The 17,606-nt window shown below is 46.2% G+C and overlaps 1 protein-coding gene across 3 annotated transcripts; it reads right to left on the bottom strand.

Annotated features, from left to right (window-relative positions):
- Positions 1-163: 163 nt before the first annotated feature.
- Positions 164-15,889, bottom strand: LOC6735582 (BTB/POZ domain-containing protein kctd15-like). 3 transcript variants are annotated; one of them, XM_016181420.3, is made up of 6 exons: positions 15,799-15,889; positions 11,287-11,694; positions 10,656-10,718; positions 2,462-2,569; positions 1,715-2,202; positions 164-1,502 (listed from the first exon to the last, which is right to left on the bottom strand). In XM_016181420.3, exons 2-6 carry the CDS (start codon positions 11,295-11,297, stop codon positions 1,069-1,071), a joined length of 1,104 nt encoding a protein of 367 aa, XP_016028943.1. In that variant the 5' UTR covers positions 11,298-11,694; positions 15,799-15,889; the 3' UTR covers positions 164-1,068. The 3 variants fall into 3 exon arrangements, with proteins under 3 accessions (XP_016028943.1, XP_039148417.1, XP_016028942.1); XM_016181419.3 differs by having other exon boundaries at positions 165-1,502; positions 10,987-11,694; XM_039292483.2 differs by lacking the exon at positions 15,799-15,889 and having other exon boundaries at positions 11,287-11,695.
- Between the last annotated feature and the right edge of the window lie 1,717 nt (positions 15,890-17,606).

Below are 17,606 nucleotides of genomic sequence, written 5' to 3' on the forward strand. Positions count from 1 at the left end.
GGAAGACCTTTTTGACATGTAAGATGTACGTACTTAGTTACATTTTACTTGTACAAATTATCTACATACTTTACCGGTTGAGCCAGCTTCATAACCGGTTGGTGCCCGCCAGGAATACAAATTTCAAATGAAGCATCCAAAGAGGAAATTCAACAGTTTACACGTATGTTTTTTCTTTATTTAAATATTCAATTGAGTGGTTGTTCTATAGAGGGCGTGGTCGCAAACTGTATTTTGTTGAATATATCTATATTTGCATGTAATTGTATTTGAATTGGTGTAGACTATTTAGACGTCGGATCGTATATATTGAAAAAGTTATCCCATAGTTTACATTCATAAAGGTTCAATTACATCAATTAAGTACTACAAAACTATTTTCGCTGTGAGTTGATACTACCATAGTTTTCCGTGTGTGTTACAATAATTTAAGCCAGCTAATATCCCTGGCCAACTCGATGAAACAACTTAGGGTCATTAGCATTAGGTGGTACACTTAGAGAAAACAATATCGACTTAAACTCAAGGCTAAAAAACAAAATCAGTGCTGGGCTCTTGGCTCTGTAAATGCTTAATAATACACACGAGCGTGTTTGCGTTCAGTGTCCGTGCCAGCAAACTTAATTGATAAACATTAAATAACATTTGGATTCAGATTCAGAACTTGCATCCTCACCGAACGGTGTCCAAGTATTTCTAAATTATGTATTTTACTGCTCAGAGCAGCAATGCGCAGTCCCCGAAACGGTGGTGGATCGAGTTTAAATGTGTTGGATATATAAACAATTCGGCATAACACTTGATTTTTCATTGCCCTTCTTCTCAGTACTTTGTATCACTTGGAATTGTTCATAGACTACTCTCCCCACCTGCGATTCTGGTTCACCTAACCCAGATCTATCAGCGCCTGCAACGCACATGGATCAGACGCCCGCGTCGCAAAGAGCCCGATGCCGAACCCGAACCCGAATCCGAACCGGAACCGGAAACAGAAGCTACAGAAGCCGACGGAATCAGTGCTACATCTGCAGCTTCTTGGGGAGCTGGGGAATCCCTAGCCAGAGCCTATCACATTGGAACGCGTCGCGCCAGCAGATACTCGGAGAACTGCTGGCCCCCAACGCTGGCCTCGATGGTGAAGCCGGCGTTGAGGAGTCGGGTGAGCACCTGCACCGAGTTCAGCTTGCAGTAGCCGTTGAGGGGGAAGCGGATGATTTGCCCCCAGTCGCCCTGGTTCCAGGACACTCCGCTGCGACTCGACTGTGTCGCCTGGCTGGCCTCCGGGAAGAGCTCGTCGAGCAGAGCCCGTTCCGCCGACAGCATTATGCGTTCGCCAAGGTCCGGCGAGATGTGCAGCGCCACTACCTCGTAATTGCACTCCGGCGATGCGCTGGTCCTCGGGCTCGTCTTGATGTGGCGAGCCGGTGGAGTGGGTGGCGCCACCAAATAGTTGCCGTTGCGAACGCGATCCTTGCGCATGCTCTCCAGCTGCTTAATCATCGCTGTGGGCACACCGGTTGGTCATGTGGAGAGGGAATGGAGACAGGGAGAAGAGCAAATTAGCTATAATCGCTGGTGGCCATAACGAGGTTCCATGCACAGTGAAAAAGTATCAAGTGAGAAGTATAACTTATAATAAATTGAACAGAAAATATGTAAGCTTTTTACTCCATATGGAAGATAAGAGCTTATGACGATTAAGTTGAATACTTACGCTCCACTTCGTAGTAGCGAGCCTCCTCCAGCAGCAGCTCCAGGTCCGGAAAGTCTTCGGCAATCAGAAGTCTTGAGTTTCTCATAAAGTTCAGAATGTGGCGGAACATGCCCCCATCGCGATCGATGAAATAGTGCTGCTTCAGCGAGTCCAGCACGATGGGTATCTGGCCATTGAAGAGCTTGGCCAGCTTCGACTCCGGGTACTTGGTGAGCGTCTCCAGTGAGCTGGTGTAGATGGTCCCGCCCACGTCGATGTGAACGGGTGCCGTATAGCGGGAGGCGGCGGCCACACACGGAATCCCAGTGATGGGCTTGTGGTTGCCGTGCAAATAGGAACTGGCCCCCGCCGAGGAGGCTCCTCCGACGGCGGCGGCAGCAGCTGCCACCGCTCCGGGCAAGCCCAGCGGCGTCACTGAGGAACTGGCGGGTGGCGTCGGTGTGGGCGAAGAGGAGTTTGAGATCGTTGGCGAGACGGTTGGCGAGGAGCTGTGGGCGAAAGCCGTTCACGAATTCACAATGAGATTGTTTGCGACAAGGGGGAATGGCAATGTGGCGTGGAAGCTCCCATCTATCATACAGCCGATGGAGTACTCTGCATTCCACTGCACTTTGCCAGGAAGTTCTTAAAACTTTTGAAAGTCCCAAATTACAAAACCAATAAATTCTTCAAAATCTTAGAAGCATATTGTATTTTCTATACCTTGCTACACGAACTAATATCTTTGCTCATAAAACCCAAGCTTACCTGATTTTAATATCGCTTCTGGCGTAAATGCGGCCCGTGGAGGATAAGTCGCGTGGCTCCAGGGCCTTGACATCTCTTTCGCGCTCTCGGTCCATATCGCATTTTTTCCTGCAACCAAGAATCAAATGAAATCCCGGTTAATTGTCACATAATATACAAGTAATGAGAGCAGCTTATATAAGTCGGGGGGCTTCGAAAACGCTAATCATGAGAACCAATTTGTCCCCCGCGCCAAACTGAAATTGACTTGACTCTGATTACGGACAGCCACATCGGCGGAGGACAGCAAACGTGACAACGAAAATGCCGCGACGGGCCAAACATGGCTTGCAGCTCTCCACAGGGCCCATAAAAGTTCACACACAAGCACACACACACACACAGGCATTCAGAGCGATTTGTAGGGAGGCAGAGCCAAGTCGTACGTACATATATATATATATTTCATATGGCCACGGTCTTGGGCTGATTGTGTGGGAATATTTGGATTTTCACTGCGTTTCCATCTCGGTTACGGGGCGTCGAGCCCGAAGCGATCGGCTCTCTGCAGCTTCGGTCGTGGACAAGACCAAATCGCCATTCCCGCATGGCTTATACCATATAGCAGCCCAAACTGGGCGGCCTGTGGATGCAGTTAATGTTAACGGCCATCGAGTGCATCGTTTTAGCCACTCGTCGTTGTGGTTGTACTGGCCGGAAGGGTTGCCAGTCGAATTTCACACGAAAATCACATTGTTTCGCGGTGGAAAGCGGGGCAATGTGCGATGTGGGCTCGCCAATTATGACGTGTCAGTCGGATGCGTGCCACATGGCGTATGCGCAACGCGCCCGCTGAGCCGACTTAACAAAGTCAACACCAATTACGTGGCTACATCTAAATCTGCAAAGCGAGAGCCAAAGCCTCATCATCATCACCATCATCAGCATCATCATTAGTATCAGTTTCAGTTCCTCCAGGTCCAGGACCGCAAATTAATAAAACTCAATCAACCGGCGAGCGAACCACTCAAAACGAGTTGGCCCCATATGACAAATGTTCACATGCTTTATGCACATTAACTTGGCTTACACACAGTTCTCTTCGGTTATGAATGTACGTTACGATGGAACTACCTTTGAATGGGTAGCTTAGCTATAATAGCTTATTTATAATAGTAAAATATATTTATCCTAGTTAATAAACAACAGATGACATAGAATTCGACCACATTCCATATACTTTCTCAGTAATGTGATAATGGAATGTCCGTATCTGAAATGTATATTACCGATCACTTTGCCCCTTGAAGGGCATTTATTCTTCGCTTCGCCACAAATCACCGCTGTCCATCTAGCTAAACAAGTTTGCTTTTTTTAAATGTTTGAGGCCCTGCGGCCACGACGACTCGGGCTGGGTAATTACGATTTGATTAACTTTAACTACATGAACATTCAAATGCGAATGGGAACCGGAGAGGCAGTGGATGTACAAGCTTACGAGTGTACGATTGTGCGAGGGCTAAAAAGCGAATAGAAACGTAAGGAGCGACGGACGTCGAACAGGGTTACGGTTTCAAATGGAAACCAAGAGAGTTGCACAAAAAAATTGCACAAAATAAATGACTGCAAGGCATTCTCATGGCAGCAATGGCGATTGACGGGGGTCCAGAAATGGGTGGCATATACAGCTGGGTTTTATTAATTTACGCCAATTATAAAGCGTGAGTAATGCGTTCAATCAAACATTGGATATTCGTTTATGGGATCTGGCTTAATGGTTTCCTAGCCAATATCCTTTACCCCACCGCACCGCACCGCACCATACCCCTCTCTCTCTCTCTTCTACTCCTACTCCTTCCTGGCCACATTCCTCCTAGGGCCAACTGCTGCAGTTGCAGCCACAAAATATGCAATGCCTGAGCTCTGGCTTGCCACACAAACAATTCAATTTCAATTGCTTTGCGGCCCACTTGAGCAGGTGCAACAACAACAACAAGCCCCACACACACACACACACCGAGTTTGGGACACACGTGTGTGTGTGTGTGGGTGTGGACACCCAGAGCTAACGGTATTGTATATAAGACAAGCACTGCAGTTTGCATCCTATTCTAGTCCATTACCGCCGCAAGCGGTATCTTTTCTATGCCGTCTAGTAGCAGGATGAGCCGAGCAGTGGGCGCGGGGGGGTAATGTGGCAAGGGGCTGAGGGGCAAGGCTGCCGGCTGGGCGGGAAAGCCGAGTTGCTGGAGTTGTTCGCAGCGCCTTTGGTTACACTTGAGATGAGACCCAGAGCTGAGCACGTGACATATGACATATGGAAATATGTCGAACTTTCCAAATATGTAGATAACTTCCAAAAAGTTAGAACATTCCTCAGATCGATCTTTCAAGATCTACGAACAATAACTGAACAACCCAAACTTGGCTAATCTTTTTTTAATGGAAATTCCCTTTACATTTAATGATAAAATATGGAATATAAACTAATATTTATATATATCAACCCCAAAACCGATTTTATGATTCATATGCATAGAAGGATCCTATAAGGATCAGCTGATCCCAAGATTTCTCTGTGAACTTCCGCATGCTGCGCACCTCTGACCAATATGAATATTTAAGAGTTGCCTTTGCCGTAGTCATATTTGTCAACCGGCTTCCTTCCCCGCATCATTTTGGCATCCTGGCAATCCGGCCTGCTGCTCTGCATGCTCTCGTCCTTTCTGTGGTCATTATTTGACATCTTTGCCTGGCGCAGGTCTGGTTTTAATGGCAATGCCATTAACTCTTAACTCTTGGCATTGCACATTTGCTGGGACCGAGACTTCCTCTTATACTTCTGACGGAGGAGTTTCATGTTTCATTCGGCTCCGGGAGAAAGAGATGACTGCTGTGAGCTTATTAGTTTTCCATTGTTCAGATTGTGAGTGCGGAGCTGGATATCAGGTTGCTGACCAGTCCGGGATGAACTGGCCCCGGGGCGAAACCATTTTCCAAGATGGAATTATGGACAAAACTGGCCGTTGGCACATGCTCAATGCTCGAATCCTGGGTGGATAACCGGTGTGGGAACCCGCCCATTTCAGTTCCACCCAGGCAATTCGCCACGACTTGGGCTGCTCGGTTTTCGGATCGGGTGGCACTGCTGGCATTCGCCCTCCCAAAACAGGACAAAAGCGTAAACAAAAGCCAAGAAATGAGCTAAAGTGCACACCACACCACATCACACACACCCTCATCCTCATTCTCGTCGTCGTCCTCATCCTCGTCCACACGGAGATAGCGACACACACCTAGGCAGAGCATCAGACGTTGACGACTGCGACGCTGACTATGTAACCCTAGAAAATGTCCTGCGGCCAGCCAACCTTCCGCACACAAAGGCCAGACAGCCCGAGTGTCCTGGTTGGTAGCCGCACTTACAAAAATGGTAGAGAGATCTTATTCCATCGTAAAATTACAAACAATAAAACTAATTTATATAATTTAAAACTAACGCAAAGTATTCACAGTACATTTGTCGGAAAGTGATCTAAGTGCATGTTTCATATTTTCTGTGCTTTCAAGAAATACGTTTTTTCCAGTGTCGAAGGAGAAGGCTAGCTGTGCGAGAGCGAGAGAGCTAGCGAAAAAGGGCAAAAGCTGACTAGGCCCGCGGCGATCGTTTGGAATTAGTGCGGAAATCATGGATGGATACGAAACGAAACCCAGCAAGGAAAGCGAGCCAAGCCAAGCCGAGCCAAGGAGTACGGAACACGGGCGGAACTGGGGCCCAAAGGACCCTCGGAAGGTGGAGAGCTTATTCATCAACACACAGCGCTATGGAAAGCGCAGGAGGAGCCGGAGCAGGGGTGTGGCCATGCGGCCCCCGAATGTAATCCACTGGGGCTCTGCACGAGCGAGTGCCCACTGTAGTCGGGCAAGGTGCCCGTGCCCGTGCCCGGTGTTTGGGATTGAAACTTGGGGTTATCCTGCCCGCACTCCGCCTCTTTCCCGCCAGTTGGTTCTGGGGTGGTTCCTTCAGGGCTTCTCCGGCTCATACATGTGACTCCGCTTGAGTGTGTGGGTGGCCGTGTGTGGATGCCGGGTGCCTCCTCATTCATTTATCCTTGCAGCGCTAGCGGCAACAAGAGCAGCAGCAGCAGCAGCAACAACAGCAACAAAGGAGCAGGAACATAGCCAGTAACCACAACGGCAAGGATACACCTCCCAATCCGTTCCATTCCGTTCCGGACCCAAACCGAACCGAACCCTTCTCCGACTCCTACAACGATTCCGATAAGGCTAGGGGTTGGGGCTGGATGGCTAGATGGCTGGCTGGCTGGATGGATGCTGCAGGCGGAAACTTTTGCGATTGGTAGGTAAGTCTAGTCGTGTCCGTTCTGGCTTTGGCTTATACCCATGTGTGTTGCCTGCATTTAAAGATATCATACCTAAGTTGGTCTGCGTCTCATGTCCTCAATGCTCCCCAGGCAGCTCGCACAACAACAGGAGTGGAGAGTATAAAAGCAGAATAAAAACAGCAGCATAAAAATGGGGAAAATAAAAAGCAAAACGAAAGTTTTCGAGGCAAAATCTTATCTCAATTTTAAAACGCCCGCGGCGAAAGCGACGTCGGCTGCACTGAATCCACCTCGAAAGTTAATACGAAAACATTGGGAACCCGAAGATTTATCAAATTGCAACACTGCTGCAGCAGCAGCCGCAGCAGCAGCAGATTATGTTTGACGGGCGACGAGGGCGGTGGATTCCAATTAGGCAGGACCTATGTATATTCGGGGTTGGAAAAAGAAAGCAAACTTACGGCTCCCGGGAGCTGCAGATAAGGGAATGCGGAACGGCACGGAACGCTTGTGTATCTAGCCAAGACAAACATAAAGTAAACACACAAACGCACACACACACGGAGCAGCAGAGGAAAAATCTGCAAAATGTCCCGGGGACAAGTTGAGAAGAATCCAAAAGCCCCGGGCGAATCTCGAGAAGGTCGAGAGGCAATGGCAAGGAGTGGCATGTGGAGCAACTGCCTCCACTCTGGCTTGGCTTGTTTTCGTTTCGCAGTTGGCCAAAACCAAAATCAAAACGCTGATGAGCAGGCAAATGAAAAACTTTTGCCGGGCAGTCGGAGGTCCCAAGTAAAACACAAAAAGCCAAAGCCAGTAGAAGGCCCCCCACACATGACTCCCATTCCCCTCCAGATCTAGGATCTCGGGCTGCAGTGCCCGAACTCAACTTCTGCGTCGACGTCGTCTTTAGCCAAAGGGTCCAAATCCAAACGGCGGAGCTGGAGCTGCGGCATATGGGAAATCAGACCACTCTGCCCCTCGTCATCCTTTTCCCACTGCGATGCTACGAAAATTGTTGGCCAAAGTTGCAGAATGTGTGCGCCATGGCAAATTGTACAAATATATGCGATATATATGTGAATATATATAGAGCATGGCCGTGAGTATGAGTGTTAGTCTGAGTGTGAGTGTGAGTGTGAGTGTGAGTGTGTGGGTATGGGCAGGGAAGTCTGGCAGAAGTTGAGTGAGTGAGCGAGTAACTGGAGTCCCGGCATATACTGAAGCAGCAGATATTAAAACGCTGCAAGGCTTTCAAAAATAAACTTTGAAAAATTTATTAGAAAATATTAAATAAAAACGACGATTGCGCTGCATATGGCTCACTCAGCAAAAGGCAGGCCAAGGGTTGTGGCAGCGGGAGGTGGGGGGCTTCGAGGGGGCTTGGAGCTACGTATGCAGAGCAAACATTACTCAGCCAACTCACAACTCGCCGACATACGACCTCCATGTAGGAAAAAAGTGAAACAACAGCATCCACGATGACGACGACGACGTCGACTAGCAAAATATAAATATATTCCGGATAAATCCACATGTGAGAGTGTGTCTACCTAAAGATGAGATGTTTTTATTCAGCTAAATTCGAAAATTGAATTGAAAGTCAAAAGCGCAAAGGATAAGCAGCCAAAGCGTCGGAATATTGCCGTAAAGGAAAACATTGCGCATACGCAGCGTTGTTTGCTGGGTGCGAGCAAACTGATAGCTCCACTGCAGCTTCAACCGGGCATGGTATGATTGCCGGCGCTACTTAATCAAGTGTACATAATAATTAACAGCCATGTTTCCACTCGAACAGCGCTCAAACAATGGAACACGATTCGGAATCCGGCCGGAAAACAGTGGGCAGAGAGCAAGCTGGTCCACCGCAAAGCCAAAACCCATTCAGATGCACTTCTGCCAGTGCAACTGGATTCGCAAGTGCAACTGGCAGCGGCAGACAATACGGCCTGCCTAATTGGTGCAATTTGCGTGTGCATATCGCAGCCAAAAACAGCATCAACAGCAGATGCAACACAAAGGCAACTGAAGTAAAATGCACTCCCCGATGCAACAACAACAACAGCGGCAGGTGCAGTCGGCCAAAGAATCGGGTTTCGGAGCGGGAAGTCCTGGGTATCAACAGAGTGTAAGCCAGGAGTATTAGGCATCCGATTAAGATTGTTTTTAGACCAAAAAATGGCAATAAGGATGAAATGAAACATATTAAACTGACAGATGCTATATTATCTAAAGCATAAGAATTATTTTTATAAAATGCTGTATAATTAACAACATGCTTAAAAAATCTTAAGCTTCAAATACACGCGATAACCAGAAGTCGTACCCATTGCAGTTGCATTGGCACAGCCACTCCGTTGGTGGCAAATTGGCAGCGCAATGTTGATGCTGGTAATGATGCCGAATTGCAGCTTAATTAACACACAGCGCGTTAAGAGCTTTTGTGCCACTGCCTCAGCCATTCAAATGCAGCAGGAGCAAGTAAGGGCTTTGACTATTGGCACGTAATGGAAATCACTTTGCCGTCGGTTTCCGTTTCCAAACAGCAGCAGGTATAGGCCGTTAATGCAAATGTGAATGCAAGTAGCTGGAGCCTGAATCCGCTGAATGAAAACAAATTAGCTGGGAATATGGCGACTGCCAGATCCTGACAATGCGAGCCAAGAATCGCGAACTGCGGCTCCAGCCAAACAAACAGGCAAACAAACAAGACTTTGACTTCGACTCCACCTTCTATAGGGAAATTCTTGTGTCTGGCATGCGAAAACAAAGAAAAAACACACAAAAAACAGCAGAAACAGCAAGAGATAACACCAAAACCAGTTGCTTCCATGTGAAAGAGAGGGCTGTGTGGAATAAGAGGGCAACAGGCGAAGGTCGTCAACGCCTCGCTCCTCCCATTACACAGGAAAAAATGATATAGTAATGGGAACAACGTAATTAGAAATCAGTTGGAAATGGAGAATGTGTCATTTATTAATAAGTATAAAAGATATTATTATCATGTAATATTATCTTTTTAATTTAAAGTTCTACCCTATTTAACAACTATTAATCATTTTATTAGAGTGGTATCTCTCTATTTGAATGCAATTCCCCGCACACTGCAGTTCTTGCTTTGAACTTTGCCTCATGACTTGGCTCCAACTCAACGGACAAACGGACAGATGGACCGATGAACGGACGGACGACGACTCTCACGGAACGTCGATTCGCTGGCTAAACAAAAATTTGTTGTACGAGTGTGCTGTATGTATTTGGCCCGGGGGTCATCTTTTGGCCGCTTAGTTTTCGACCAGCCACAATACAACCGGTCATGCCCCCTCCTTTGCTTCGCTTCGCTTCGACCCACGACCCCCGCCCCAGCACCATCGTATTTTATAGCCTTTAAGGTAGAAAAAATAATGCGACTCGTTCTCGTCTGCACACATAACTCAGCCGGGGGCTAAGGTTGCCCAAAAATGCCGATGGCGTATTTTGTATGATTTTTTCTCCCCGTCGCCGTAGCCCGCTTCCTTTACCGCTCCCTTTCCCTGGGTTACTCTTCTTACTTTTGTTTATTTCTCCTTTGGTGCGGGTACAGAGCACTTGAGGCGTATAATTTTTTTTTTTTTAAACAGTCTTCGTTTATGGCGCACAATTTCTGACTTGGCATGTGGGAGAGACGAAAATCAGTGGCCAGCGGCGCTTTTGGCCAAAACCAAAGGGAGAGAGATCGGGTGGCCTGCAACTTGGACTGTCGATGCTGTTGTGTGTCAAAAATTCGTTTATTACAGAATCTTTTTTTAAACTAATTTATTGGCCAGCTCGAAGGCTGGTTGGGATTTTCGGGGCATTTTGCAAATGAAAAGTTTTCAGTTTATGCTTACCGTTTGGGGCAGGAGGAATCCACCGTCAACGGTGATCGTTGATCCAATGCAACAAACGGAGTTCTGTTTTTGGGAGGAAAGCAATGAAAATTTTAGTTAGAAAAATATATTTCAATTGGGTGTTGAATTTGAGCTAATATTGATCTTCATCTTAATTATGAATAAAACTTAAGTTTTTTAAACTATGCATATGATAATGAAGGCTGGTGTAATGTGTTAAATTGGATTTCAGTCAAAATTTATGCAAATTATCATAATCATTGTATAATTGTAAAAGGAAAACAAATTATATTTGCAACTTAAATGTCTCTTCACCGCTCAAGAAACTCACAAAAAGGTTGGTATATTTAGGAAATGCACTTTAACTCTTTTTTAATACAACGCGCGCGTAGATAAACGATATTCGTCTTGTCGGATCTTCAGTGCGCTTCGATATCCTCAGTTTGCTTCGATCTGCTGATCGCTAGTTGCTTTCGGTTGAACCCTTTCAAATTCAATCAAGCGAGCGCGCGCCAACGAGTGTTTACTTCCGTTTCCGCTTGCCGTACACAACGCACACCGTTAACCGTTAAGCGTTCGCCGTTCACCGTTAGACCCAAGTGTTGCCTACTTTTGAGCGCTGGCAATTTACCTCACTTGCATTCGCGTCGAGAGTTGCTCGAATACTGATTTAGCTCGCTGGCTGATGGATGGCGAATGGCGAATGGCCAATGGCTCTTCTCCCCAATGTTGCGTGTTGCGGCTCGAGTTGCGTCTTGTTGCGAGTGGGGGTGGAGTGAAGTTCGTCGGCGCTGGCGTCTGAGCCGACGACCTTGAGAGAGCAGCAGCAGCAGCAGCAGAAGCAGCGGCAAAGAGATAGAGAGCGCCGTTTGTTGTTTAGCGGCTTGGCTTTTCCACCATATGATGCCTTTGTTCGTGCGTGCGTGTGTGTGTGTGTGAGAGCGTTTAATGGTCTATTTCCGGTTTAAGTGGTCCGATCTCGCTTGTTGTTCTTGTTTCCTTGTGGCCTGCAACTAATCTGCCGCAATTAACAATGTAACTGCAAATAGAAGAATTGGGCTGGTTGGTATTATTTCGTTGGCTTGCAAATCGAAGCATTTAATTAGAGCTACAGCATTCGAAAAACATTGTTTCGAAGGAATTTTAGTACTAGCATTCTGGAACAACTATTTTCTTCAAAGATTTTCTTACGCTATATTTTTATATTGTAGAAATTAAAAGTATAGAATTTTAAAATATTTCTTATATGAAGCTTGTAGTTTCTAATGAGAGATTGAATCGTACGGTCTCTGAAATAGATCAAAATTTGAAAATATTTTTTGGCAAGTGCATACACTAATTTAACCCAAAAGTTGCATTCATCATGGGGGACATCTCTATATGGTCGATTTTCTATAATTGTAAATATCAAAGCCTGTTTGTTTTTGTTGCCCTTGGCCATGTGTATGCCTGTGTGTGGGTGCATGTACAGCTGACACCAGTGTGTTGGTGCCACTGCCACTGTGTGCGTGAGCGGGTGTGCGAGTGTGCGTGTTTGTGTTAATGACAAAGCATAGAACGCTGCGCCCCGCGGCCAAACGAAATGAAACTTTGTGCGGCATCAGCTCCAGAGACTTTGAAGAAGCAGAAGCAGAACCAGAACCGCCGGCATCGGCATCGGCTACGGCAACGGCGGTACAAGGCACGAAGAACGGGGCACTGGGGCGCTGAGCTGAGCCCGCCTGGAATGCCCCGGGGCGTTCGAGGAGCGACTGCGACGGAGGCAGCTGAAATATTTTGCTGCCCGGCGGCAATGCAAAGAAAAACTTGTGATAAATACGCCGCAGGCAGTGTTTCAAAACACAAGCTGGAATGAGTGCGGAGACGACGGAGCTGAGCGAGTACAGTGAGGCCTGCAGTTAGGCAGCTGTAATTAAAATGAGTGCGAACTTTCCACCCCCGCCCGCTGGAGAACGCAACGCCCGCGGGGGTGGTGGCCAAAATCCCGCCCCAGCCGAGAGTTCTGTCGCATCATTTTTCATTGGCAATTGTTTCGGAATGCTCGCTTATTTGTCCCGCGGCCATATTCATTTTGAAGTACATGCGCCACAATAATATTTCGCTATATTTCCAGAATCGGCGATCTGCAATAGAGATGGTGCACCGTGTATCTGATCCCTTCAGGTAATCAAAAAAATAGAAGCAAGGGATTTACTTTATATCTTTTTATACGATGCTAGCTTTTAAACGTTTTAGCTTACTACTTTTTTATAAAACATATTTACATTTCTCGCAATTAGGGGCACACACACGTAAATTGCGTGGAGCCAACTGCAAATAATACCGACATTAAAGTGTTCAATAAAACATGTCAAATTTTAATTGTTTCGTGTGAGCAGTGGCATTTCAATTTTTCATCCTTTATCGCAGCAAATGCGTACGACGAGTGGAAACTGTTGCAATTTTATCGCTCATTTCACTCACTCAAATGGAATGGGAAACGCTTTGGGGGGTTGTTGGGGGGCTTTTATTGTTTCAAGCGGGAAAATGGGGTAGCGGGCTCCTTTATTTTGACGTCGCTTTGCGTTTTTGCCATTTTAAATATTTTTTTAATCACAAGCTCACGCACACACACACACTCGTACACAGAGAGAGGCAGAGTCGTACGTATTCAGTCACTCATACACAAGCTCATACATATGGCAATACCAATATTTCAAGCCAATTTGCTGCAGCTAGCCGCCAGCGGACTGCCAACAAAATAATTCGACAAAATGTGTGCGGCGCGCTTTATGCTTTATTGTTTGGATCGCTTGGGGGCAGTGCAGTGGGCGGGGGGCGGTGTATATGGGTGCAAGGAGTCACATACATCATGTACATATGTATACACATATATATATATTGTAGATACATATAGAAAGATATATAGTAAAAGAGAATCCGCGGATCAGCTCAGAAATCAGCGTCGACATTTATACACTTCCTCTGCGCTCGTTTGTAATTATTTGTTGATGGCTTTTTAAAGTAGCCCGCTCGCCACGCCCTCCAGCGGGCACACCGCCCCACCGCCGCCCACTTGCCTGCATATTTATTCAAGGCTTGTGCATTTGCTTGTCAATCAATATCATGCTGAATGCTGAATGGGAAAACACAAACATTTAAATGCCATCGCATATGCTGAGAATTTCCGCAGATTTTTTTCGCCACCCGCGACCGCCAACACCATCAGCATCAGCATCATCATTATTGTGATTTTTTATTATTACTATTATTTATGTGTGCTCGGCTCATCATCACAAGGCTGGGCAAATGGCAAACTGTGTATGGGCTTTAAAATATACGATGGATGGGCGCACACATACAAGCGCACATATATTTTTTATTATTAACGATACCCAGCGAGGAAGCAACAAAAACATATATAGCATACCCATATATACACAAGCATATATATGAAAAGGCTCATAAAATTCACAATGTCTGGCCGCGGGGCTTTTACTTAATGATGCCATTTTTGCCGCCGCAGCCTGAAATTCGCGTTAAATTTTTAACGCACGACCGAACTGCAGCGGCAGTGGCAGCAAGCGCGACCACATATCAACCATCACATCAATTCGGGCATCCATCCGTCCACCCATCCACCTATCCACCTATCAACCTATCGACCCATCAATTCATCCATATGTGGCACAACATTTACATTAACATTTGAATGGTAATCATTTTACAGGCCAAAATGAGGTGTTTGTATAGCTTTTAAAGGACACATATCACTCGCCGTACTTTAAATTGATGAAATTATCAATATAAAACAACTACTGAATATCCGTTTGGTCCTTCATATTATGCCTAAGCTTACGTTTTGGGAATTTGTTATATTCTAAAGGATTTGGCTTTGATTTAAAAATATGTTCCAATCGAAATGCCATAATACAGTTGACATTATTTCAATTGTTTTGAAATACATTTAATGCACCATTTGATTCTAATGCAATACTTAAGTGCCTTAAAAACCGTACAAATAGGTGGGTGCATTAAATAAACTATAATCTGCCCAAGAGGAAAAATAAATATATATGATGGAGTGACTAAATAAAATATGGTTGTTTAACACAGGATTAATATTTCTACATGCAACGTATTTGGTAAATTGTGCTGAATTGTATATGTTGCTTTATGTTTATTAGTTTGTTTACCAATTTCTTGGGGTCGGTGAAAGCTGGACTCTCGCAAATGAGGGGGAAAAGTGGGAAGGGGGGAGGTGGCTCTTCTGCAGTCGATTGCCGACATCCTTTTGTCATTAGCAATGCGTGACATTTGTCATTAACTGCATAATGATTCCTATGCAGTTTGGCCAACTTCTCCAACCCAACCCAACAACACACACACACAGTCTAGCATATTGTACATAATAAGTGTGTGCGGATGTGAGGCATGTGTGTGTGTGTGTGTGCATAATTTTAATGATTTACAAACTAAGCCTCCGGCGTTTTTAGCTCGAAAACTGACAGTTGATACCCAGAGACAAGCAGAATGAGGGAAATATAACGCAAAAGAAGATATAGCCGCGAGTTATGAATGGGAGAGGACCAGTTCTTTATTTCCAGCTTTTTGGGGTGGAACGAGCGAACGGAACGGAAAGGATTGCTCGAACATGCAACTAAGATGGCCTAAGGACATCCAGAGGCAGAGGCGCTGGCTGAGGCAATGCCAGAGAATGGGCAAAAATATGCAAGTTAAAAATAAGTTAAGTTTGAGTGGCTGGCGGCCCTGACGCAGCGTTTTGCATATAATGAGGGTACCAGCGCCCAGCTTTTTCACACTGCTTGTCACCTGCTGCCGGACTTACATATGTATGTGTATTGTATGCATTGGTATGTATGAATTTGGGGTACGGAAAAAAAAACTGTGATTCTTTGGCCAGTTAGTTGGTAGCTGGTTGTGGGTAATTATAGGCAAACGGCACCGGCACTCGGTGTTGTTCTTAAATTATATGCCACTCATCTCTGTTTTCTGTTATCCTGCGCTGCAGCTGCAGCTGCCCCGCCCACTAATGTGGACACCCGGCCAGTTGTCCAAACACGTGCCGTGCAACAAGTTACCAGGCTGGGCGAAAACAAACGCAAAAAAGCATGTGGCAATAGCCAGAGCCACTGTTATTCACCTGCTGCCGTTGTCGAAGGCAAAAGCAAACACCATCGGCACAAACACACTGAACCACCGTTGAGAAAAGACTGTTTTGGGGGGGCTCGTTGGTGTCTAAGTGCCGAGTGCCGTCGAGCGTGTTGCATGCAACATGGGGCACGACGCCAGCCGCAGCAGCACCAGCAGCAACATCTGGCGCAGCAGCAGCAGCGGCAGCAGCAAAACGGGATGTTATCAGCCGCAACGTAAACACAACCACCACAACTAAGTATCCATATCCGCAGCAAGCGACTTCGATCGCCCGTCCAACTGGCTCGTACCCTTCAGCCCCCTTCCATGCACTGAGAAAAAAACTAGCTGGTATTCAAGTGCGTCTAACTGGCAGTCCATCTTGGACATGTGCTGCCAAAGCAGTTAACTCTTTCAAATTTGCTCTCAGTGAAATACCTTGATTTTCCATCTAAGCAGTCGACTTTTGTTTCAGTGTGGTTGTTAGCCAAGCTAAGCTCGCGATGCGATGCCAATGTTCGACGCCGGAGCTCCAGCTTCGGTTCACCTTCCTCCTCGCCTTGCCCGCGGGCGTTCGCTTGTAATTATAATATTTCAACCCAAATGTGACCCGGGGCCATGCGCCAATGATGGATTTCAGCTCTCTGGTCCGCTCCGCACCGCTCCCCTTCCCCCCTCCCCCTGAACACAGCATATAATGTGGCATATATATATATACATATTTATATACACACCGAAGAAAGACCGACACCCGAGATGCGGAGAGGTGCGCCGTGTGGTTCCGGGGTTGCTGATGTTGCTGCTGTTGCTGTGCAATTTGGTGCCGGCGGGCAAAGCGGATTGGCCCGCGGCCAGACATGTGAATAAAATTACATTCACTATTTTATATGCCACATGGCTTGTATGTATGGCATTTATCGGTGTTTATATGTTTTGCCGGTGCCATGTGGAAAAATCCTATGTAGGTAGAAATAATTGAATTGGCACATCAGCTAAATCACTCTCGACCATGTATGTATGTATGTGCATGTCTTTATGGGTATGCCTGCCTGGAACCGGAGACGGCGGTCAGGGCAATAACAAGATTAGATCACTGGAAGAAGAGATTGCCCCCGGCCGGCCGGCAATGGAAAAGGGTTGAGCGAAAACTAAGCTGCCACTGACAATCCACAAAGCGAGGTCCGAATGGCTACGAATAGTAGAGCCCCCTCTTCCTAGTCCAACGTTCGATTTAAGTTTTCCTCGGAACACACGGGCAGGTGAACATTAATCAAGCCAAACAACCAAATAACTTATGGCCCTGGCTAATAGAGACATTCGGCCAACATTCGAGGCCAGAAACAAGTCGGCCGAAGCTCTGGCCGAAACTATAAACCAGTGCTCACTTAGATAAACAAGATATGTGGGAGCAATTAGTGTTTATTAATGGCGATTTTCGAGATATTTGAATTTTTGGAAAATTGCATTTCAAATGGTAGCCAGAAAGCAATTGGCATGAATGCCTAGCTTTCAAGACTTTAAATACTTGAATAATGCTAATTAGTTAAGAAAAACGTGCATCCTTTAAAACTATCCGATTGATTAAGATATACAACGAGTAAATCTTTAATTCACTTACATAGTGTGAGAGAATTCTTTGCGGCAAGTGCGGCTTTTAAGTGCCACACAACGGTAAGTAGTAGGCCATAAATGCGTCCACTTGCGAGTGTGTGTGTGGCGTGGTAATTAAATTGGCATTAATTAAACTTACGTCGCTTCTGTCGACGGCGCTGCTCAAGTGCCGCTCATTAAGCAATTAAGGGATAATTATCAACGCCG

The sequence above is a fragment of the Drosophila simulans genome, chromosome 2R, assembly GCF_016746395.2.
Source record: "Drosophila simulans strain w501 chromosome 2R, Prin_Dsim_3.1, whole genome shotgun sequence".
In the NCBI taxonomy this organism is placed as follows: Eukaryota; Metazoa; Arthropoda; class Insecta; order Diptera; family Drosophilidae; genus Drosophila; species Drosophila simulans.

Coding starts and splice junctions, on each gene's coding strand:
- LOC6735582 (XM_016181420.3), bottom strand. Junction 2,570..10,655: donor GATTCCTCCTGCCCCAAACG/GTAAGCATAAAC, acceptor TCTTGGTTGCAG/GAAAAAATGCGATATGGACC. Junction 1,503..1,714: donor TCGCTACTACGAAGTGGAGC/GTAAGTATTCAA, acceptor GTGTGCCCACAG/CGATGATTAAGCAGCTGGAG.